The 19,931-nt window shown below is 44.1% G+C and overlaps 1 protein-coding gene across 1 annotated transcript; it reads right to left on the bottom strand.

Moving 5' to 3' along the window:
- Positions 1–972: 972 nt before the first annotated feature.
- On the bottom strand, positions 973–19,721 carry LAMP3 (lysosomal associated membrane protein 3). Its single transcript, XM_021543673.3, has 6 exons — positions 17,453–19,721; positions 12,588–13,345; positions 11,381–11,503; positions 9,089–9,146; positions 8,395–8,562; positions 973–5,145 (listed from the first exon to the last, which is right to left on the bottom strand). The coding sequence occupies exons 1-6, from the start codon at positions 17,496–17,498 to the stop codon at positions 5,006–5,008; spliced, it is 1,293 nt and encodes a 430-aa protein (XP_021399348.2). The 5' UTR covers positions 17,499–19,721; the 3' UTR covers positions 973–5,005.
- Positions 19,722–19,931: the final 210 nt, after the last annotated feature.

The following is a 19,931-nucleotide window of genomic DNA, read 5'->3' as shown; positions in this document are numbered from 1 at the left end:
GAAAAAGAGAAACATATGTTTTGTGACGTTTTGTGGCTAGCTAGGAAAGCCCAGATGCTGATGAAGCCCAGCAGTGTTATGTTGCTGTGGCAGATAAACTTCAGACCCACATCCCCCTGCTTTGTTGCCATTCAATGGCCACAGTGCTGAATGTGAGGAAAAAAGGCGTAGTGTGCAAGTCTTGTCACCTTAGTCACAAAGGGTTAACTCCACAGGAATCTTTCTCTTCTCAGGCTTATTTTGCTCAAATTGATGCTTAAAAAATACACCTCCTTTTTCCTTCTAAATATTCTGATGCAAAGGTTTCTTCAGTGAATTCCAAACCTCTGTGCCTCTGGGACAGTCCAGGGTGTGACTCACAGAGGGGGACTTTTTGCCTTTAAGTAAAATAGTTGACTTTTCCTCCAAATGCCACTAAACCTTGTCAAGGAAGAATTTTGAAACACCAGCAGCCTTTGAGGGCCTACTTCACATACACAAGTGTGTATTTACCAGCCCAGCTTTTAAAACATCAGGAAGTAAGGAATCTTGCCACTAAATAGGTGCAAGCTGGCAAATTTAACATTGTACCAGGCCAAGCAAGTGCCAAAGGGCAGAACAAACTGCTCCTGCTCTCCTGGCAGCCCTGCTTTTCTTCTGAAGGACAAATCAAGGTGCTTGCAAAGTTTTCACCTTGTGACATTAAATAACCCATCATCTAGGGATACGTCCTGACACCAGAAATGAAGTTAAGCATAATTCTGGTATTTTATCCCTGAGGGAAGTTACAGCCTCACTGCTGCCCTCATTGGCACTTCTCATACAACCAAGTTCCTCAATCAGCTGCTGGCAGCACAGAGATTGTCTTTTCTCCCCCATCTTTACCACATCTTCTGCTTTCCTACAGTCCATCTAACAACCTTTGCTTCATGAAGAGCACAACTTGTGAGACTCACTCAGCCATTTTAGAGATAAAATCATCGCACACTCTAATGATTAAATATAGCCTTTATTGTATGGAAACACCAACAATAGAAAAATAAAGAGTATATCTTACTTCTCATAGCAAGTTATTTTTAGCAGCCATACATTATAGCAAGCTAGAAGTGATCAGCCAAGCCATACTTAGATACTCAAGATGCCAAACTAATCTCCCTTCCTCTTTCAACTGAACTAACAGCTGTTTCTTAATTTGTGCTTGTCCATTTTGCTTCTCAGCTGTCAGAGAACAGAAAAGACTGAAAGAAATTAAACCCTGCTTTTTATACTCCTCAGTTGCTTGTCTAAGCATGACATCGTTGTTTCTGGGATACCCTCATTCTGTCTTGGGTGTGCAGAGAGCACAGGGGATGGTCTGACATGGGAGCTGCAGCAGAGCCCCAGGGAGCCAACGGGATGTGGGGATGCACTCACCTCCTAATCCCTGTGATGGCCCCACAGCCCCTGACCAGCACACGCTTGTGCAGAAGTTAAGCTTCACTTCCCTGGTGGATTCATCACATCATCAGTGCATCACATCACCCTGATCAGCCCCTTCTGGTTCAGGGCTGGGTTGGTCTGAGCCTGCAGCTGGGGGAAGAAGTGAGCTGGAGTTGCTGATTCACTCTGGGATCCAGCTGCAGCCTTGTCTTCTCCCACAGCAGACAAAACTGCCCCGGTGCCCCAGGTATGGCCATTATAGCCCACCTAGTGTGCAAGCAGTTTACCAAATATCCTCCTTTTGTATGGTGTTCTTTTAGGGACTTTTTGATTAAGATACTTCCTCAAACAAGATGTTTAAAAAACCAAGCCTGGCAACACCAAGAGGAGTTACCCCTATAGTCTTCCCAGTAGGAGGGAGACCTCAAAGCCACTCCATTAGATAAAAAAGTGCCAGCTAAATATATTCCTATATTCTGGCAGAAAATAAACACGAACATCAGCTTTTAGAGCTGCACATGGCAGCTGAGGGAGCAGCTGGGCTGTCTGATTCTAATTCAGCATTAAATCTGGAGAGGCAATACTCCCTGCTATGTTGACACATCCCTGCTGCAGGCTGGTTGGGTTTTGGGATCAGGGATGGAGGTGACAGGATGCAGGCTGAGTCACAGCTGGGAGAAAGGTTGCACTTCAAGGCTGGGATCTGCTGATGCAGTGAGGATTTCTCCAATGGATGCTCTACTGCTGTAAAGCACTAACTCCATTGGATTAATTTTGCTGCATGCTGGCAGCATTTCCTGGGAACATCCAATCGTTTCACTGGTTTGCACCATGTGCGCTTCACCGGTGCCAGTTACAGCAAGCCCAGAGCATCATTCATGTACAAATGGCAGAATGCAGCTTCATAAAAATAGCAAACAAAAAATAGCAATAAAAAGCATAAGAACAAATAAGATAAATCTGAATCCAAATATTGTTCAATACCAACACGTTGATTCACTGTAGAAAGCAAAAAGAAAAAAACAATGAAGGAAAACATTATTCAGGCATCACTAGTGAAAATGCCAGGTGTCACAATATTAACCACAGAAATAGCAGTCATTAGTAACGCTTTTCTGTCCTCATGCTGATATCAGACTTTTTTAAAAGACTGAACATTAACATAAAGCAATTTTTCAGAACAGGACAAGCAAATGCTATATCCATGTCAGTAGAAGTAACACAGATTACACAACCCAACACATGAAATGGGACTCAGCTTTGACAAGGGAAAGATGTCTATTGATCCCTGAGCAGAACAGCTTAGGGCCAGACCATGTGCTGAGCTTTTTAGGCAGCTTTTGTTAAAATGTTCTCATGTAACAGACTGGGACAGTGACATCCCTACTGCAGGCACAGGCTCATTTTCAAATGGAAGCTCTTCATCCATTTACCTTTCCTTCCATACATGTCATTTTATTTTAAAAAGGTGAATGCTTTAATTGAGTATAAAAATCTGCTTTCTAAACAACAGATTCATAGTACTAAGTAACCCTGAGAATTAGAGGGATCTTATTAGGTCCAAGGTCTGAGTGCAGTGGCTGATTGTCTGCTAAGGGGAGGTGGGGGAATGGAAAATGAGCTCAATAAAGCTCACTAAGCATTATGAACAGTGGTGGAGCCCTTTGCAAAAGAATAATTGAAATACTTACATTTTAATTTGAGTATTCGGCTGAATACAGTCCAAGTCATGGTGTCTGTATTCAAAGCTTGAAAGTCTGGTGTCTTATTTCTTGTGCTGTTTTACCTTATAAATGTATTCAGCTGTTCCTGAGCTCACAGCTGGTTCTGATGTTTCTCCAAGTGTAAAAGTGCTTCAAAATTATCTTTATCTTTCTTATTTATTGATTCATTCAGACTCAAAGGGAACATTTCTAGAGAATGTTAATTACTTCCACAGCTACATATTATACTGATTATAGACAAGTATGGTCATGTTTCCTGCTTCACACAGATCAACATCTCTAATTAATTCATAGAATGGAAGAATTTATTTTCTTTCTTCATTTAAATAAGTAAACTTGCAATAATGAAATACTAGTAAAATATCATAAGTATTTTTAAAATACTTAAGGGAATATCTAACATGATATGACCATCAATTTTATCCAGTTAAAATCCAGTGAGGTTTCATCACCATTAATAACTGGGCAGGATTTGGACCATTATTCATAGAAATTAAATTAACTCCCAGCATTTCCTTTTTGTTTAGATACAAATTAAACTGTCAAGGCATTTTTGTCTATGGCTTCAGTCTTTCTTTTGTTTAATGAGTGCCATTCCACAGTCCTTTCCCAGGCCAAACTTTTATTAGTAAAATTTAAGCCATTAGTCTAACTCCTTGGAGGAAGTGTGCTCTTATTGAATATAATTTTCTCTTTTGCAAATGCTTTTGTACATAATTTCTTATCATTTTGATGTCATTTGCTTCAGTGAGCAGATTGTGTGGCATGGGCACATGTGCGTGTGTGTGTATGTGCACATTTCTGCACATGTAAATCTTTTGTGACAAGGAACTTTTTCTTGTTACAGCAAAGAACACGAGCTGGACATGCCTTCATCATTGGTTTAGCAGGAAATAGACTACAGAGTGTATCAGTGTGCTTTGCAGCAACTCCAAATTATTTCCATGTGAAAATCCAGCTGCTCAGCTGTGAGCACGCTGGAGAACACTCCCTTTTGGCCAGAGTTTGTCCAAGGCCTGTGCCAGCTTTTATATCCCACTGAAACCTTGACCATACAGCATCAGTGGATTTCCATTTCTCATGCACCTCATGCAGGTGCCCCAGTGGTGGTCACTTAATCCCAGGCATTTCCAGTGAGTGTGGCATCTTCCTGGACTAAGAGACCTCCCTGTTGCTCCAGCAGAGGACATTTCCTGGGCTCACTGTGGTCATTGGGACAGGTCCATGTCAGAACAGCACGTGGGGAGTTCCTGAGCTCTCATAAGACCAGGGTAAGAGTCACAATGACCACTCTGCCTTTGCAAAGGGCTTAGTGGGAGAGCCCCAGGAGCTTAGGAAGTGTAACTGTGTAGAACTAGTGAGAATTGGCTTGTGAGTGGAGTCATACTGACAATTTCCCTGAGATTTTGGCACACACCATGTTCTGAAAAAAGCTTTCCGTGAGCTCTCACTTAGCAGGGCTGTCTGTAGCTGTGGGCCTCTGGCTTATTCACCTGAAGGTCAGACTTGCATCTTTTGATAAATCTAAACACCGTCATTAACAAACCTGACGGATTTTCTGGGGGATAGTGATACTGCTTGCTTTAAGCTATTTTTAGGAATCTGGTTTAAGTGATCTGAATGACCTCCTTTGTTGACAACAGAGAGAATTTAGGCTCCTCATTTTGGACTATATATAAATTAGATGCTAAGAATAGCCTAAAGCAGAAGGTGAGTTCTCTCCTTCCCACCTTAAAAAAACTCCTTCCAGAAACATTCATTAGCTGTAAACACATGGTGTCGTGTCACTTAAAAATGTGGCTTCAGGACAGGGAGATTGCCAGGAAGAAGCAAAAACTGTGTCTTCTCTGCTTGCTGCAGACACTTGGAAGCACAAGGGCACCTCAGATGCGTTCATATCCTCTATGTGGCTTCCTCCTGGAGATCAGGAAGGTGGCAAACACAATGACAAACAATCCCAGGATAGTCAGGCACACTGCAATGGGAGCTACTTTGCCGTTTCTATCAGGAAAACATTCTTCTTCTGAAAGGAAAAAGAGATCAGAGACTGTTACTGCAGAGACACCATACTCCTAACCTGTACATCTGTATTCCAGTAAAGTTGGCAAATACAATCCAGAAGTTCTCAAAACCTTGCTTTCTTTTGTTTTTTCTTTCTTTTTCCTGAGCTATATTTACTACACTTTTTATCTGTGGTGATTCTTATCTCAAGAAAACCATCCTTGCCCCTTCTACAGTAGCTCTGTGCTTCCCTGCAGTGGCTCTTCTCCCTCACATCTGCAGGGATTGTTTCACCACTCAGCATACGCACAGCAGGGGCTTTCTTCCCAAAAGCAGATGGGGAGCACCACAATACAAAGTGCCATCCTGAAAATAAAGAGCAAGACATCCTGCATGGTCAAAAACTGCTCCTATGTGACATCTGATTGCTTCTTCCAAGTGAAGACGATCGGGCCAGAGACAGAAACCCATAGCCCAGCACATCACTAGTGCAATAGGGATCCTTGTTACATCAGTGTTTTCTAAGGAAAATCAAATTCTAATTGTTCTCTCTATTTATTCAGAGTATTTGTGGATAATGGTGGCTTAGATTCAGAGATTAGGAAAGCCTTGGATATAGTCCAGGGAATTGCTTTAGCAGTACCTTTGCAATTTTGTTGTATATATGATGATATCAGACACAAATAATATCTTTGAAGGACTGTCTAAAGATACCACTCCACACATACCTCTTAGCTACAGAGAGGGCAATTCCTTAGCCAGTTCCTACCCAAATTAATATTCAAATCATCCTTTGATTAAACAGAAACTTATTGCTTTAAAGTGAACTTCTAAACTGAAGTAAATTGGCAGTTTTCCTATGGAGAGACTGCACCACATGGGCCACTGACAGAAATGGAAAATTTACCCAGGAACAATGGCAGGATCAGCCTCATATTCAAAATACAAGTGTAGTCCTAGGAGTGAAGGCAGTGTCCGGGAATGACCACTAATGTGTTATCCCAGAATTGGATCAGGCCTACATCTCCCACCAGATCTACAGGAATGATCTTCCTCAAGCTCCAGGGAAAGACCTCTGTTGTGCTGCTGTGAGTGGCACCTGCAGAGCAAACTGTTCTCTAAGCCGGGCAGTGTGGTCAGCCAAACCCCACAGTAAATCCTAGCTCAGCAGCAAATCCAGTTTACAGCAGGATAAGAGGAAGATCCCACACCCTGTGCCCCTTCACTCCCTGGGACTGTTCTGAGGCAGGATTCAACAGTGCTGGGAGATAAAAACCTCAACTCTTACTCCATCACTCTGCTGGCACAGGTTGTAGCTTGGCTTGGGCATTTCCCCCCTGGGAATTTTATACTGTCAGTGGGCAATGAGCCCAGGGAACATGTGGAGTCCATGACATCATGTCACAACTCCAGAGCCTCCACATGGCTCTTCCCAAAGGCTGATCCTCTTCTGCTCTAATCCAGATGGTGATGCAATGCCACAAAGCCAGCAGCATGAGCATTCTATTAGTGGCTGCCTTTTAAAAGTTCTGTCTGGTTAATGTAACCTGCTGTTAAATGAGCTGAAAAGTATTTGCATCTAAGTGTTGTAAAATCCAGAGATCTTTGAATCGGCCATTTTGCTTTGATGAAACATTGGGAATGAAGGAATGAACTCCATGAACTCTAGAAATTGTTTCTGATACAATGAAGTACACAAGGCTCTTTTACAGATTTCCAGACTCAAACAGATCAAGCTACTGATATAACACTGCTGTAATCTGTACAAAATTGTAAGGAACTTGAAACCAGTGACCATTAATGTTTTCTTTTTCTTCTCCATTTAAAGATAAGCAAATCAGGAGCAACAGAAGTGAAACTATTAGTCTTGAGAGACCAAGGGGAGGAGGCTTTTGATGTGTTTAGTCATTCCTTCACTGGGGATTTTCTCTTTCAGAATCTGCACACGCAGCCAATACACAACAGTTTCATGACTATTTTATAGCCGCAGGGGAATTATTTCAGAGGTGGGGGCTGCTTTCTTAGCTCTCTGATTAAGAGCAAAACTAATTTAAATTTGTATATGGTATTGACTCGCAGAGATTAGTCTGACTTGGAGAGAGAGAGAGGGAGAAACAGAGAGCATCTTTCTCAGCTTAGTCTCTCCTAGAGGTGAGACCATACTTAATCCCATTAGTAATATCATCCATTGTACACATTTGAATGTGAATGCAGGGACCAGATGGGATCCCATGAGTTCTTCCAGCTCATTGTTATTCCATGAAAAAACTCTCCACAGAACGAGAGCATAGATGGGATTCTCAGTGTGGAGAAGGACCATGTCTTTAAAAAGCCCCAAATGTTGTTACACATTATATTAATTTTAAAATGGAAAAAGTAACCAAAATGGTGACCTAACAGAAGAAGAATTGGTTAAATAGAGCCAATCTGAGTCAGAAGACAGATATAAGGTAAAAAGAAGAATATAGGGGCAATATTTTGTAAACATACAGAAAGACAAATAGCAGAAAAGAGAATGTTTTATTGCTGCATTGGAAGGGCTGGAGAGCTGGTCAGCCCCTCTGTGCACCTGAGTTCTTCTATGGAAATGCCCTGAGAGGAAGCCTCAGAAATGAGAAAATGGACAACTTAAAAGAGACCACAAGGTCCCACTGAATCTCCCTCTCTGGTCTTTGTCTTTTACTGAGATACCTGATTGCCTCTTTGTGGCACTTCTCCAAGACAAACTGAATAGATGAGCATCATGTTTAATTCTGAAGCTGGGAGTGGGCCAGTTGTGCTTCTCCTCAGGAGCACATTTTATCATGTCTAGACACAGCTGCTCTGAAAATATCATCCTGCATTCACAAGTATCCCTTATTAGCTGGCAGTTTTGCTGCTGAAGCTGAGTGAGTATCAGGAGCCTTTTAGAATAGCTAAAATCTGGCTATATTGAGAACAGTGACCTGGAAATGAACTTTGCACGTTGGGGTTTGGGCAGTGCACTGGTGCTGAACATACCTCTGCTTGTTCCAGGAGAAAATGGATGAAGAAGAAAACTGCAGCTGTAGAGCTGAACATTTTTAATGAGAAGGTGAAATAGAAGGTACTGAATGTAGGGGGGAAAGAATTTTTCCATCCTCCATAGGTATTAGCACTGTGTTGGCAATGACTCAGGAAAGGTTGAGAAAACAGCAGTGGGATGTGTATGGGTGCAATTTAGCAGATTACATCCATGAGGCCACCAGAGTGCTGTAGATCTGGGAAGGGTGGAAAATGTCCTTCTACTCACCTTTTCCAAACTGATCACCCACAATGTCAAATGCCTGCAGCTGCATATGAACAAAGAGGATCTGGAAGTTCTTCTCCAAGACAAAGATTTGCCTGCTGGCACACTTAAAGGAATTCCCCAGCGTTGTTGTGAACAGCTTCTCATTTAGGGCTGCATAGTAAAGCATACCTGGAGGCCAGAAAAAGACAGATGAGAATCCACACTGACTCCATCAGAACCAACATCTTCCTGAGGTAAAATGGTCCCAGAGGTGACTAAAGTATGGACATTTTCTCCATAAACTATCACTTATTCTTCTGACAGTTTAAGTGAGTGCTTTAACTATCAACGGACAACTCAGCTGAGCTTAGGTCTGAAAAAGTGGTTGAAATTTCAGATGCTCCTTCAAATCACATTTTAACAAATTGAGTCTGCAAGAGGGGGTTAGAATTCTCACAGGAGCAGGCAAGATTTGAAGTAATCTCTATTCTGAAAGAGTGGGGCAGGGAAAGCTTTTGAGATCAAAAAGAAAATGTAATAAGAGTGATGTAACTGCAGTCAGGCCCATTCTCTTCCATTTTTATGCCATAAGATTTAGGTGAATGACACATTGATAAAACACATATTTGCAAAATCCAGTGTTTTAAAGATCTGAAAGCTTATCCCACACCCAGAACAGTTTGATATGAAATTAAGACAGAGTAAAATCACTGACCTTCAAAAGATAACTGTATTCTGCTCTCAATTTTAGTGACAGAGTAACTTGGAGCTTGCTGCAAAAGAAGATGTATCTTTATTTATAATACATGCTTATACTTGCAGGAGAAAGAAACACAGCTTACTTCAGCAAAATGGTCATAAAGAATTTCCCAAAGAATCACTGTGTAAAGCATCACCTTTGAGACCCAAGAACCAACTCTGTTGGATGAATTTTTGTTTTCTGAATCTCAGCTGCATCACCAGTTCTGTTCAGTTCAAAGAAATGGGACCATGCAGGTGTCATTTTACACAAACTGCTCAAGCTGGGCACTCATGAGATACTTGTGATAAGCAATAGTAGGAAGATTGCTGACATAGAAAGTACCTGGCACAACAGCACAGAACAAAATTTCCAGCCAGGTGTTCTGCCCGCATGTGCCTTGAAACCCTGGTGCAGCCTGGACACTGCTCTCCCCTGGAGTGTCACAGGGCAAGACCCAGCCCTGGGAGCTTCTCCCTGGTAGCAATGTTGGAGTTGCTACCCAGCTTAATTCCGGCTGTGAGCACACAGGGATTCATGAGTGCAGCTGGTGGATAAATGGTAGTAGATATGAATGTCTCCTGGGCACTTGTAGGATGGAGTGGGAAAATTGAAGGAAGAAATACATCAGAGAAGATGTTCTCAGCATCATTCCAACTTAAAGACATAAATATGACCATTTTTGGGTGGCAGCACTTTGTTCTGTCTGGCCACAGTTAAAAACTTTGCCTGGGGAAAACACCTGCTCCTACTTCACATCTTGTGTGTTGGTTACACAACTTCCTTTTTTCAAGCCCTTCACAGAGGCCACTGGAGTGGCAGTGCTGAACCATCCCTTCTCCTGTGCCACCCCAGCCCTGGGCTGGAGCCAGCTTCTCTCCCACCAGGGACAGCCACAAGTGCCACTGCTGGAGCACTCCTGCTTCAAAGCACTGAGCGAAGTTGTGGAGACCAAACACAAAAAGCCAGCAGCAAACTGTTTTCTTATTAACTTGAATTTCAAAGCAGTCCAAGCTGAGTCCTGCTATGCACTTGAGGCTTATCTTTAAGTGGAGGGTGCATTGTCTAATGCCATGCCAAAACCCACCTTTTTCAGGGCAAGGCAGGTCAAGCACCTCCTAAAGGTTCACATCACTCTCCTTAGCACTGCTGCAACCTGGGCTTTCATGGGTACTTGATTCCCCAGCCTTTCCCTAAGGATTCTTGTAACACCAAAAATGCTCCTCTTGTTGCAGGAAGCACCCATTTAAAACAAACACTCAAGAATCTGAACTGAGCCTTTGTTTTGAAAGAGCTCCTTCATTGTTTACCTTACTTTTCCTCTGCAGCTCATAAAAAACTTTTAGCCATAAGCTAAATTAAAAATGACTACTAATAGAAATATTTTCTCTGTTCAAGAATTAATGAAACATGCGGGGTATAATTTGCTGTTCCCTCTTGGACTTTCTGTGAAAATGACTGATTAACCATTTGTACTTTTCTTAATTGTCTTTAATTTGAGCTTGGAACTAGGCTGTAAGACTGACATTTAGCTTGATTAATTGAAGGACACAGATCAGCATTGCTGGCCAGATACAGCTCTCAGCTGCTGTGGAGCTCCAGGACATGGCCTTGATGTTCATTACACCTGCCAGAGTTTGATGAGATCCAACCCAGGCCGTGTTCTGCCCATTCCTCCATGCCCATTAATGACTTCATACACAGTGTTAGTTCTATTTTACCTCTATTGGCATCATCACCCAGCCCTTACAGCTTTCAGGTAAATGGTGCTGCATCCCAAAATGTCCAAATGCCTGATTTAGCAAGAGGATGGCTGCACTCTGGGATTTTCTCCTATGCTTATAAAAGCTGCAGCACTCTTGGTAGCTTGTGTTAAAGTCATACCTACATGTGATGTGATCTCAATGGAGAACATGGAATTAATAGCTACAATGTCAAAACCAGAGCTCAGTTTCCCACTGTGTAAGCAGGATCTCTTGTCTTGCCCAAGTTTCTGTGTGTGTTTATACGTCTCCCTGGTGTGGTGCATTTTAAAGCCATTTATCTACAATTGTGTTGTTTCAGTTCATATCTTTAGAATTTTCCACTCAGAAATTAGATGAAATTTGACTCCTTCAGCTGTGGATGGCTCCTGGGCACTTAAAACTGCACAGGCTGTCCTTTGAATTTGACAACCCTAGCTGGCTTTTAGGGGACACAAATGGCTGAGAGCAACTTGACAGTGAAAGCCAGTCCTAAACACTCCTTCCCTCTAAATGCAACAATTACCTTTACAAAGGTGATGTTTACAAATCCTCCACTAAAAGTTAAGCTCAGCTCAGACTGCACCATCCCACAGCTTCCAGATATCTTTGTCGCATTGGGGTTGACTGTCAGATATTCCATCTGCTCCTGTAGAGAAAAGAGACATTGCAGGGCTGCTGATGAATGAAAGCAAACATGCAAAGATTTAATAACTTTAAAACATGCAGAGATTTGCCCTTTTTTTTTACCCCCAAACAGGCTCTGTGTGGCTGAATGAATAGGCTAGTGGTGATGGCAGCCAAACTGCTGCCTGTCAGGGTTGTTGCTCACTTATAAACCAGCACTGGTGGTTGTCTGACACATCACTGAGCTGTTTCAGTGCATTAAGCTGGCAGAAAATACTTGGTTTCTGTTCATTCAGTGAACTGATATGATTCAGGTAGAGTCAGGTAAGTACGAGTGGTAATGTACAAAGAGGGAATACCTTGTATTATTATCAACATCTCACTATGGTCTGGTGAGGTTGGGAATCCTGCTCCCTTCCTGGCTTCTGCCAGGACAGGGGATGAAAATTACCTTTACCAACATTAGTCACTCTGATGGCTTGAGCATAAGAACCCCAGAGCCTGAGGATGTAGCTCCATATGGTGTATTAATGGAGGCAACAAAACCTTAAGCCTGAGGGACACAATTGCCATTTCAGGTTGTATGGCATCTTTTGCTGAATCATTCTCAGTGGATCACTTCTAGGGGAGAGGAGCAGCTCTTCAGGACCTGATAGTTCCCATGATCCTAAAATGTCCATACATGATCATCAGGACAACCCACCTGAAAATCCAAGTCTGTGACCTGGCAATTTCTTGCTTTCATTGCAACTCACAATGTCAAGCTCTTATCTGAAGTCAGTTCAGATTTTAACTAACCTCCCATTCTGGGAAGCACAAATAATTTTAACTAACCTCCTGTTCTGGGAAGCACCCTGCAGGCTGATCCCCTGCCCCAGCTTTGCTCCTACACAAATATCACTGAAGTAAGAAAGCGCCTTTACGTCCCCTTGCCATCGTCACCACCCAGGCCAAAGCACAGCAGCTGAGATGCTGTGGCACATGAGGGACCTTAGACTGGCAGCAAACCACTTATTTTGATGATAATTCTGAAAATGGCTTGGAAAGAGGAAGAATAACCTCCAGCTAATGAATGAAGTCACTACAAAGCTCAGCTTCCACCTCACCTGTTCTGTGTTTCGGGCCATCAGCTGCAGACCCATGACGGCTTTGACGCAGGTCCTGTTCCCATCGGAAACGGTGTAGGTGCCTGTGGGGATGGCAGAGGGCCGCGGGGTGGGAGAGGGTCTCGCTGTGCTGGCTGGGGACATGGGGGCTGTTTGTGTCCCTGCATGGGCGGTTGTTGTGTTGGTCACGGCCATGGCTGTTGGACAACCAGTGGCTGTTGTTTGGTTCTGCGACCGAGTGCTGGGCCCGGCCCTGTGCGTGCTGGTGGCTGCCAGGACAGTGGTGGCACCTGCCCCCTGGGTACTCGCTGTCCTGTGCTTCAGGGACGTGTTGGTGGCCACCGCTGCAGCTCCTGCGGTCACGAGTGGTCCCTTGCCATGCCTGGTGGAGGACACACAGGGACTGGTTGTGTTCTTCACTGCAGCTGTCAGCGAGGGCGTCGCCGGGGCCGTGGCCTGGCCGGCCGTGCCGGGGCTGTCCGCGGGGGCCGTGGATGCGGTGCCTGCTCCTGCTCCTGCCGTGAGCCCACCTGCAGCCGATGCTGCCTGGAGCTGCTCCGCTGTCTGCTCAGTTGTTCTGTGGCTCATGGATGTTTTTTGAAGAGGGCCTGTGCTGGGAAAAGGAGCTGTGGTGCTTTGATGTGGTGAAGAACGATAAAGGGAAAGTGGCTGAGCAGAAGTAGCCATTTGGTGGAAGGATGTGGCTTCTGGAGACAGTTCAACCCCCAGGGCCACTTCAGCAAAGCAGGAGGAAAATGCTGTAAGGAAACTAAAGTCAGTAGTCTAGAAACCTTTACATTTCACTTTTATGTTGATAACCACAATATGCTTGCACTGCCTTTGTTATCAAGTGGGTGATACAATTTCACTCTTCATTTGGCTCCAGTCATGACAGGAGAGCGAAGGCAGACACCCTGTAGGGCTATCCACAGCTAGGCACCACTCCCCCAAGCTGCACACCTCTGAGTATTCCCATTCCAGGGGAGCACACTGGCTCCCAGCTCTCCACACACTGAGGAACCAGACCTTGCACAATCCCCAGGCAGCACAAGAATTCTCTGCAGGAGGTAATTCATCAGGATTTGCTGGAAGCAAATTGTCAAGGTCTAAGGAAGATGAAGTGGGTGTAGCAGCCAAAGGGGTTGTTGGTTTCTTACCAACTAAGTGTAGGGAAAGGGGATGTGTCTGTGTGTGTGAAGGAAGTGAGGCAGTGCAGTGGTCTTACAGTGATTCACAGGTCTGGGAAACCAATCTGGGGACAGGGAAATTCCAGGTATTTATTTTGTTGAAGATATGTCAGCTTGAATCCTGGAGTTCCTCCTTCTGGAAGAACCCAAAGAAAGGCCATCCCCCTAAGTGATGGGCTTTCAGAAATGAGAAAAAAAAAATCAGGGTGCAGCATCCAGGAGCATTTTGGACCACATCAGGAAATAGTTTCAGCACCAAAATTATGCTTCCATCTAATAACATTTATAGAAATGTGTCCCTTGCAGAAGTGAAAAAAAAATCTGGCTCCTAAATGTAAATACAGAAGTGAACAAAAAGTGGGAAAGTACAGTGTAGAATATTTGAATGTCACAACTCTTCTGCTTGAGTCTTTGTGAGTGTGCAACAAGACTCTGGAATGAAAAGGTTGAGTTAAAGAAATAAATCACTGATGTACGTGAATTCTTTGATGTGCATAAAGGTATAGGTGTAGTTAAATGTTTTCTGGCCTAAATTAGGAGGAGGACAGAGATAAATTCTCCAGTTTGGAGACAGAAGGAACCCAAAAGTCCAAGATAGCTCATATTCCCAGCAGTACAGCTCCACAGAGTATGCCTCAACATGTTTGAGTTCACTGTACACTAGTTCTTTCAAAGAAATTTCTCATGAATCAGTGTCAAAGTTGATGGCAGGCAGGCTGCTGAGATTAGAATTTTAGGATAGATTAATGCCAGAGGCACATTTAGAGTGCAAATGGCTGAAATCTCACAAGTTCTTCTCTTTATTCATTTATTTATTGTCACTCATCGTGAACACAGATCTTCAATCATAGCTGAATTCACAAAATCTAAGCATTTTTGGATACATATAAACTAAGTAAGAATAATGAAACTTACTGTGTTTTTAATCAAATTCAAGATAAAAATCAAAGAAACAACAGCAGAGGCACAGATCGTAACCCTTACCACAATTTTCCCTTAAAAATGGCTATGCTGGAGAAGAGCAGAAATGTAGATGTAAATACTCCATACTCCTAAAATTGCCTGAGTTTCACTCTGAGCTGTGCAGAACACACCTGACTGCCACGTTAGGTGTTACCATCAAAAGGCAACTTGATACAGTTGAAAAAGCTCAAAAATATTGTGATTTTTCTCAAAATGAACCTAAAAATGCATAATTCATATGATATTTTAGTTAATTTTCTCTCTTTTCCTTATGCTTTACCACAGCTGATTTAGAGCTGTTAAGGAGATGACTGATCTCCTTCTGTGGGGCCAGGGGGAAGCCAGAGCAGTTGCCATACATCAGTTATGGGTAGCTGCATCCAAGTGTATCAGCATGATAAAAACAAGAAAGAAGAAGTTGCAATTTTCACTCTTTCTTCCCCTCTAAGACTGTGAAACAATCTATATTTAAATTTGCACGAGTCCTAAATTGTATGTACATGTTAGTTTTCAGTTCACAGATGGGTTTTGATTACTGACCAGGTAACACAGATGTAGAAGGAAATATTATTGAAGTGACGTTAGAATGCCACCCACAGCTTTTAAATAAAACTCTTCAAAAGGTTATTTCAACCCAATTATTTTTCATTATTCAGTCAGACAGGATGATCTGGGGGGTAAAGCTAGAAATGTCTTTGGAATGGCCCATGGCTCTTGCTCACTGGGTGACTACCAGACTGTTTCTCCAGACATTTTGGGGCTTCTGCCAGTGCATGATGGCCACACTGCTAAATCCATGGGCTTGGACTGTCATCCCAAAAGGCACTTGGCCACATCAGCTCCCAGGGATGGGCAGGGATCACTCTCCAGCTGCACCCATTGGCACTGGCTGTGTTTGGGTGGCTGCTGGAGGTGGTTTGGTGTTCCTGCTGTATGAAGGGGCAGATGGACCCATGGGGTCCCTGACCTACCCTCCAGCTGAGGCTGGGAAGGCTTCCATGGCTCCTTAGCATGGCCACACTCCTCTCTGGGAGCCTGGCACAGCTCAGAAAGCAGCCATGAGCATGACTCCCCCAGCACAGCCTTTTGTGGCTCTGCCAGCAGAACAAGCCACAGAAACATGAGGAGTGGCAGCTCTGCACCCCCCAGTAGTTTCCTTTTTTTTTTTTTTTTTTTTGTTTTCTCCCATAAAGCCAGCTCAAAAACTTCATACAAGCAACATTTTCTTGAGGGATGCAAGTGCCCTGGAGCAAGTAGCTGCAGTCCTCTTGTCTCACTTCAGCACCAAAATTGTGTGTTACAGATGCTGAGGGCTGTGTGAGAGCCCTGACAGCCTCCTTGCAATGCTCCAGAAAAAAACTCCCAGAAATGGACCAGCACAGTTCTCAGAAATCCACTGTTCCCAGTCTGGGCCTGGAGATCCCTTTTTCATGCTCTGGTGACAAGTTTTTGGGCACAAGGAACATCACTGCTTGGCTCCCAGGCCTTAGAGTGGAAAGCTGAGTGCTCAGTGCCATGGCCTGGCTGAGCCATTTCTCAGCCTGTGCTGGGGTGTGTGATAGAAACTTATCCCCTTTTCATCTAACACTCATCTGCCCAGCTGCCCAGCAGTTTTGTTCTGTACTAATTATGTTTCATTCCCTGTCTGCATGGAAAGAATTGACTTTACGACATTAATAAAACATCACAAATAATTATTAAAGGAAAGATCAAAATCGGGTAAAGAACAGAGGAAACAAGTTCTTTCTGGTCAAAAGTGATTGCTGACCACTGAATTATTAGTGTTGCTTCTCAGTCTGATCTTGCTCTCCCTTTCATCTCTAGGTTTTGGGGCTATTTCAGCGGATTTTGGCTATGAAGCAGGCTTGGGAAAGCAGAGAAATACAGCAGGAACCGCTCATGGTTGAGTCCCTGGGTACTTTCCCTGCCCATGGACTGGGAGGGGGACAGGGTTGTTGTTTTTGTGATCCCCATGTGCCAAATGCAAAAACACTCTCAACAGCAAGCTCAAACTGTTGGCCACTACACAGATTAAATCACATTTTGTCCTCTTCACCAGGCAAATTTGGTGCTGCTGCAGGTGTGAAGCAGTGCCTTAAAGCACTAGGAGATGTCCTTCATGTGTATGGCTCCCCAGATTTTCACAGAGCAGCATTAAGGATCAAATGGTGGGGTCTGTCATTGAGAGAAGCCCCAGCCTGTCTTCTCCAAGCCTCTGCCTCATTCTCATTTTCCTGATCCTGCTCTGCATCTTGCAGTGCAGATAAATTAATGACTCGAGCAATGCTTCCTTAGTTTTTTTCTTTCCTGATTGTCTCACTCAGGATTTTCAGTTAGTTTTGCTGGTCTAGAAATTCTTTTTAATAATTCATTATTTTTAATTAAGCGAAGCCAAAAATGTCTGCTTCTAACATGGCTTTGAACAGACTCCTTCACACAGAGTTTATACCACCACAAGAGTTCAAAGCAAAATACAGAGGAAAACATCACAAACAGAGTGTATACCACTACACAGTTTGATACACTAAGTGTATACCAGCTGCAATTAACAGCAGGCACGGTTATTCCTTAGCAGCGGGACTTTACTGAAAGCACCCTTAGTGTTAGCAACAAAACTGCCCAAAGTTTTGAGTCTGTTGGGTGCTGTCCCGACTGCAAGGAAACCAAACTGACACAATGTCTTGTTTTTCAGGTAGAAATGATGCTGTTACTCACCACAGGCGAGGGTCAGCGAGATGAGCTGCCGTGCGCTCCTCCCCATGGCCAGCACGGCTGCGGCTGTGAGAGGCGCAGCTTCTCCCCGGAGCGGGTGCGGAGCAAACCGAGCGTTCCTGCGGGCTCCAGAGTTTCGCTTGATGCAGGGAGTGCTCAGTCACATGGCTGGGAAGGAGGTGGAGAGAATCGGGGAGACCGGTCCCTCTCGTCTGCAAACTCACGCAGAAGGAAATAAATGATGGTTAGGAAAGAAAGTGAAAAGAGAAATGACTGCTGGGCTGACTGGGAGGAGACCTGGGGCTCTGCGAAAGCTTCGAAAAGCTTCGTGCATCTCCCTCCCTGTCTGAGAACAGTGCCACAGCAGAGGGTTACAGCCTGTAAATCAGTGCCTTCGCTGTGTTCTTTAGAAAATGCTTTATTTAAGGCCAAACTCCATCTTTTATGTTAAGGCACAGAAGGGTGAGGTGTGACCATCTCCAAAGAGCACCTGCTAAAAGCAAGTCAGGGCTGAGCAGAGCCCCAAATGGGCTCTTGCCCTGTGGGACCATCCTGGTGCTGCTCCCAGGCCTGCTCCCATCCGAGATGGATGGGCAGGGGCTCACTGTTAGTGCTGCATCCAAACACCCCTGTCACACAGAGGGCACCCCTGTCACACAGAGGGCTCCCCTGTCACACAGAGGGCTCCCCTGTCACACAGAGGGCACCCCTGTCACACAGAGGGCTCCCCTGTCACACAGAGGGCTCCTCTGTCACACAGAGGGCACCCCTGTCACACAGAGGGCTCCTCTGTCACACAGAGGGCACCCCTGTCACACAGAGGGCTCCTCTGTCACACAGAGGGCACCCCTGTCACACAGAGGGCTCCCCTGTCACACAGAGGGCACCCCTGTCACACAGAGGGCTCCCCTGTCACACAGAGGGCTCCTCTGTCACACAGAGGGCACCCCTGTCACACAGAAGCTCCTGTACAGCTCCCCGGGCCGAGGCAGGAGCTGTGCAGGCAGTGCCGGCTGCAGGCCAGGATGTGCAGCAGGAGAGCATCACTCACTTCTGCCCTGGGCATCCCCTGCCCCGGGCATTTGCCAGGGGCCTGCTTGGGGCAGGGAACAAAGCAGCCCCCATGCTGGCCTCTGGTGTGCTCCTGATTCTTCTTTACCTCATACCAATATCAGCTGCAGGAATATGGTGATGCCAAGGACTTGATAAGTCAGGTGAGGTGAAGTTTGCCCCCAGAAATCTGGATACTGCATGAAATCAGCTCCAGTTTATCTTACTGTGTTTGCACTGTGTTTCTACATTCTCACTTTTAACCTGCTTGCCTTTCTGCATGACCCACAGCTTGTATTTGGATCAATTACCATTCCCTAACAAACACTGGTAGCCAAAGTTATGCAGGTATCTCAGGAGTAACTATTACAAAGTCACCTACGACTTCCTCTGAGCTGTCTGTGTGAAGCTTTGCACTCTCCTAAGTGTACCAGTGATTCAGAACATGACTAAGGGAGATGGGTAAAGGAAAAAATCTGTTACTCTGCTTTTGTGTTGGACAAATTAAACTTATATTGGACAAATGTGTCGATTTTTTCAGCTCTGATAATGTGCCTTAACTGATAATTCATTTATTTCAAATAGAAAAAAAAAAAATCTCATTTTACTTGTTGCTTCATATAGAGACATTAACCACAGGGTTTTGTACTAGTTATAATTTTTATAAATTTCAAACAAAGTGTGGTTCTACACAGGTCAGAATGGCCTAATTACAGGAAGTTCATTTGCACACTTTTTTTTTCTTGTAATAAATTCATACATTCTGTATTAACTGGAAAAAAGGACAGGTAATTCTGTTCTCTTTCCCTGTCTGATTATCTCTCATCAGTCACAATATACAAATACATCATTATCAACACCATGGAAATCATGTAAGAAAAACAAACTGTACCAATTCTCAGCGGGGGAGAGGAAATCTTAGCAGCCATTTCAGTCCAGCTGCAAGAAGAAATACACATTTTGGATCTTTATTATTATTATTCTTATATATTTCTAATCACATATATATATTTGAAGTCTTTGAGTATTTTTAGAAAGGAAGCTCATGGCCTTTCTCATACCCAATCCTGTTTGAAATATCAAGACTCTAAGAAAATCATAGATAATAAAATGGCTTCTCATCACACACACAACCAGAACATGACACACACAGAGCTTTGCTGTCGCTGGCGAGAAAAGCCAGATTTCAGGTGTGGTTTGGCTGCAGCTATTTGTGTTCAAGACAACGAGCACTGGTCTGGTTCTCCACCTGGTTGTTGTTCCAGGTGAGAGGAGAGGATCAGGCCTGATTCTATTTTAGCCTGGTTTGCTAAAAGCAAGACTTGTGTGTCATGCAACTGCCCGTCTCTGTTCGCCACTGGTGCAGGGAAGGACTCTGCAGCCCACACACACCTGAGTGAGCACTTTTGAGGATGTGAAGGTTCTGAAGTTT

The sequence above is a fragment of the Lonchura striata genome, chromosome 10 (assembly GCF_046129695.1).
Source record: "Lonchura striata isolate bLonStr1 chromosome 10, bLonStr1.mat, whole genome shotgun sequence".
NCBI classification, from domain to species: domain Eukaryota; kingdom Metazoa; phylum Chordata; class Aves; order Passeriformes; family Estrildidae; genus Lonchura; species Lonchura striata.
Note: the sequence above shows the minus strand (reverse complement) of the source record. Positions and strands in the feature narration are given on the sequence as shown.

What these genes read in the sequence shown, in the direction of transcription:
- LAMP3 (XM_021543673.3), bottom strand. Translation starts at nt 17,498, where the DNA reads ATGGGGAGGAGCGCACGGCAGCTCATCTCGCTGACCCTCGCCTGTG. An exon ending in TAAACATCACCTTTGTAAAG is followed by an intron (nt 9,147 to 11,380) that starts GTAATTGTTGCA and finishes CTTCTTTTGCAG; the next exon opens with CAAGCTCCAAGTTACTCTGT. An exon ending in GGGTGATCAGTTTGGAAAAG is followed by an intron (nt 5,146 to 8,394) that starts GTGAGTAGAAGG and finishes TTTTCCTTTCAG; the next exon opens with AAGAAGAATGTTTTCCTGAT.